The following is a 4,334-nucleotide window of genomic DNA, read 5'->3' on the forward strand; positions in this document are numbered from 1 at the left end:
GAGAGGGGCACGGGCGCGGGTGGAGGGACACGGGCGCGGGTGGAGGGACACGGGTGCAGGTGGAGGGACACGGGTGTGGGTGGGCACAGGTGGAGGGACACGGGTGCAGGTGGAGGGACACAGGTGCGGGTGGGCACAGGTGGAGGGACACAGGTACGGGTGGAGGGACAAGGGTACGGGTGGAGGGACATGGGTGCGGGTAGAGGGAAACAGGCATGGGGTGGAGGGACACGGGGCAGCTTCCTGGGCCCTGGGGGGAGGGAAGGAGCCAGGGCCAGGGTGCAGCGGCAGGTGGAAAGGCGGAGGCAGGCCCACGCCCCACGCAGAGCTCTGGGACAGCGCCGGCCCAAGCCTGTCCTGCCCACCACCCCACAGCATGGCTGGAACTGCCCCGGCCCCGACCAACGGAGACCTGGCGGCGCCCTTACCATGTTGCTCTCAAGGCTGTCCCCGTCTTTCAGCCTCACAGGGTCGATCTCACAAGGCTTGTGGCCCTGGCATATCTGGAAGCAGGAAGGCGGGGATGGCGACCCCTTAGGAGGGCGACCCTGGCCACTGCCGGGTGCTGGCAGCCAACAGGGACCAGTCCTGGCCGTGCGCACCCTGCATGCCCACCCTGCATGCCCACCCCACAGGCTGCACAGGAGCAGGGTCATGCAGGCCTGGGTGGCATTGATGGTGCCTTCACAACAAAGCATGGCAGTTTGCCCAACCAAAACTTCACTTTAAGCGTTCTCACATTTGCCAAGAACCTGTTTTCTACAAGCCGCTCTAAGAATGCCCTGGAAGGTGCCCACATGGGGCGGGGCGGGGTGGAGGAGTGCAGCGCCCATGTCAGAAGCGGAGTTGGGACGAGCACGCAGCCCTGGCCCTGGCGGGTGGCTCTGGGACTCGGGAGGGGGACCCTGGAAGCGCCGGGGTGCTCCTGTGAGTGCCATCCTCAGCAAACATGGGTTTCCTCCTCTTTGATTTGGGGAGATTCTGGAACCCACAGAACAGCCCCACAGCAGCTCACGGGTGGGCCCCTGCAGTGAGGTCGCAGCAGCGACCACGTGGACCCCATGCTGTCGGCGGCCGGCCCTCCCTGCTCAGCCGAGCCCGTGGCCCACATGGCTGACCTCTTCCACAATGGGCCGCAGGGTGGCTTGCAGGTAGTGCGTGCCCGCCAGCTTCATGGCCTCATCGATGCACTTGGACGTCAGCGAGTTTCCCCGGAAGATGGTGTTGGGGTCCCTGGAAACAGCGGGCTGCCTTGAGCGCTGGCGCGTGGAAGTGAGTGCCCGAGGCCTAAGGAGGAGCCGAAGCCCACACACATCGCCGGGAAGAGTGGGCCACAGCCTGCTGTGCCCCGCGAGGGGCATCTACACGGACGCATCAGGCTCCGGCACCAGGGCCTCGGGCGTGCCGGGTGCAGGCCACGGCCGCTGGGCGCAGGCCACGGCCGCTCCTCGCTCCTGCCAGACACACCGGCACGTCCAGAGCCTGTCCAAGCCTTTGTGTCCCAGGAGCCGCATCCGGCTGCCCAGCCCATGACCCCACGCTGCGGCCCTCAGGGTGGAACCCGAAGGCCGAGCAGAAGCCGGGGAGACTCTGCACCACGGGTGCCTGGTGCACCCCACACTCCCCGGTTTCCAAGCACAGATTTCAGACAGCACAGGTCTGAGCGGGTATCGGGACTCGCAGGGCTCCCGAGAGCGGCCCACCCACCCTGCCGGCCCTGCCAACGCGGGTCTGGACAGCCGGCTCCGCGGGCCCCGGGGCAGGGCACTCACTGGGTCCTCTGCACCTCCGCGCTGGCGATGGCGCTGATGAAGGGCACCACGCGGCCACAGTGCAGGAAGAGCCGCACCAGCGGGATGGCCGCCTCCTGCTTTTCCCTGCAGACCTCGCCCAGGATGTGGGCCGCCGACGCTGAGATGGGCTGGCCGGAGACACGAGTCAACTGGGCCCGGCCCCGAGCCCCCACGCACCCACCCATAGCCACAGCTGACACCAGGGCCGTGCATAGGCTGCCCACACCCTGATGTGGGAGGTGACAGACTCCAGTTAACACGCTGCTCGGCCACGGCCTTAAGGGGCATCCCGCACCCGTGGCACAGGGCCCCCAGCAGAGGGGCCACAAGGCTGGGGTGGCAGCCAAACCAGGAGGTCCTGGGCACCACCGCTCCCTCGGCTCTGAGCACAGGGAGCCTGGGTGACCCCCAGAAGGGCCTGGGGGTACAGGCCGGGAAGCAGGCCCTCTCCGCACCAGAGGGCCCACAGCTGGACACGGCCCAGTGTGAGCCCACGCACACACCTCCACGTCCGCGGACCGGAGCAGCAGGCCCCGCAGGGTGTTGTAATAGTCGGACGAGAAGACATGGTCCTCTGTGTACACCACGTTCAGCCGCAGGGACCCCAGGTCGTCCGGCTTCAGGCTCTTACTGCAGTTGTCCCGGGGCTGTAGAAAGTACCTGGGGAGAGGGACACGCGGGCAGCAGGTCACACGAGGCAGCTCCCCAGATGGCCCTGCCTAGGCTGGTCTGCAGCGGGCAACCAGGCCTTCCGCGGGGCACCTGAGGGGCAACCACTCTGCCTGTGTGCCCCAGAAGATGCTTGCTTTGGGGCTGACCACAGAGCCAGACTCAGACGGGAGGGAGTCCTAGACTGACATGCGTGGGCATCTGCCAGAGGCTGGCACTGCAAGCTACACGGACACCACCCCACGGGCGGTCTGGCTTCCGCAGTGGGGAAGGCACGTTCTCCTGGTGGCCCGTGGTCCCCTGGGGTTCCTGCTGCTGCCCGCCTCCCTGTCCCCCGGACTCTAGGCCAGTCAGTTTACAATCCAGGTGGGGAACTTGCGCCCAGCACCGGACCGAGGGTTCAGCCCCATGGGCCAGAGTTTGGCTCGGAGGACACGAGTCCAAACCCACCGGGATGCGTGGCCACCTCGGAGCCACACCGCATGACGGCTCCTGCAGGAGAGACCTGCAGATACCCAGCGGGGTCTGTCAGAGGAAGTGCCGCTCCACGCACGAGTTAAAGCAAGTGGCGTGTGCCGAGGTGCCCATGCTGGGATGCGCTCACGGTCAGAGGCCTCGACAGGCACCCGCGGCAGAGCCACACCCCTCACGTCGGGCAGCAGGGCAGGGACGAGGGTCTGAGACAGTGCTGGCCCGGGCGACACGGAGGACCTGGATGGAGACGTCGCCAGTTGCTGCTCTCGGGCCCATGGACACGCACTGTCTGCCCTTGCAAGTGGGCCCAGGGGACAGTCGAAGCCCTGAGCCACTGTAACCCCCACATCCGGCGTAATGGCTCCTCACAACCACTCCATGCCATGAGAGTGTCTCGTCTAGAACCTGCCGGAGCCACCAGAGGACAAGAGCAGGTGGCACTGGGCGAGGGGCTGAGGTCAGCACAGCCGAGCCAATTTGTTCCAGGCTCTGAGCCCTCACTTCCTGGGGCCATGCAGCTCTGTCCCCGACACGGATCTGCCTACACACCATCACCTACCATGCTTCGTAGGAGCTGGACTGCCGCAGAACCTTCAGCGGGATCCTCAGCTCCCCCAGGAACTCGTCCCCAAACTTCAAGTTACTGGCGTTCCACAGGTCAACCCTGCAATGACAGCACGGCCGTCCACCCAACACGTGTCCCAGGGCCTGGAGCGGGCCTGCCGTCCTCTGCTTCGGCCCTCGGAGGACCTGCACTAACCAGGCTCAGCCTGGAGGCTTTGGACGAAGACCTCGCTTCCCCATAGCACGTCCCAGGTGCAGTGGACAGGCAGCGGGAGCTGCAGACACAGGCATGCCGGGCCCAGAGGGGAGCCCCCAGCCTCAGCCACACTGCGGCTCTATAGTGGGGGGAGCCACCGGGAAAAGCCCGGAGTGCAGCCTGGTGGCTTTCACCTGCAGGGTTGAACCATGGCTGCTGTGGGGCTCACACCCGGCGGGGAGGCCACTGGGATGCAGCCTTGTGTGGTAGCAGGGCCCACCCAGCATGGGACGGCTAGTGTCCCAGCTCTCTGTCACTAAACACAGAGCCTCTGCCCCGGCCGAGCTGTGCCGAGCTGTGCCTGAGGACGGCCAGTGGGCCAGTCCGCCAGGACCCTCAGAGCAGCCTGCGGCTCTGAGAGCTCAGTGCTCCCCAGCCGGGATCTAGAGGGCGGGGCTCTGTCCTCCTCCGGGCTGTTCCTGCAGGCAGGTGGGCGGGGCCGAGGTCAGCAGGGCTGCCCACGTTGCAGCTGGCCTGCAGGGTGGCCCCAGGGCTGAGGATCCCACATGGTCTGACCACACTGCCCATCATGGCTATCGCTGCTGAGGCCCAGTTCTGCCACCCTGAACATCCCAGCA

The 4,334-nt window shown here is 66.6% G+C and overlaps 1 protein-coding gene across 1 annotated transcript in view; it reads right to left on the reverse strand.

The window, feature by feature from the left end:
- The window catches only part of RASA3 (RAS p21 protein activator 3), a 101,342-nt gene that overhangs the window by 21,025 nt on the left and 75,983 nt on the right, over nt 1-4,334 (reverse strand). The window contains exons 9-13 of the mRNA XM_006159672.3: nt 3,496-3,600; nt 2,297-2,453; nt 1,773-1,921; nt 1,119-1,233; nt 429-503 (exon numbers count right to left, since the gene is read on the reverse strand). Coding sequence (XP_006159734.2) covers nt 429-503; nt 1,119-1,233; nt 1,773-1,921; nt 2,297-2,453; nt 3,496-3,600 — 601 coding nt within the window. The remainder of the gene's footprint in view (nt 1-428; nt 504-1,118; nt 1,234-1,772; nt 1,922-2,296; nt 2,454-3,495; nt 3,601-4,334) is intronic.

This window comes from Tupaia chinensis, unplaced genomic scaffold (assembly GCF_000334495.1).
Source record: "Tupaia chinensis unplaced genomic scaffold, TupChi_1.0 Scaffold000644_1, whole genome shotgun sequence".
NCBI classification, from domain to species: domain Eukaryota; kingdom Metazoa; phylum Chordata; class Mammalia; order Scandentia; family Tupaiidae; genus Tupaia; species Tupaia belangeri.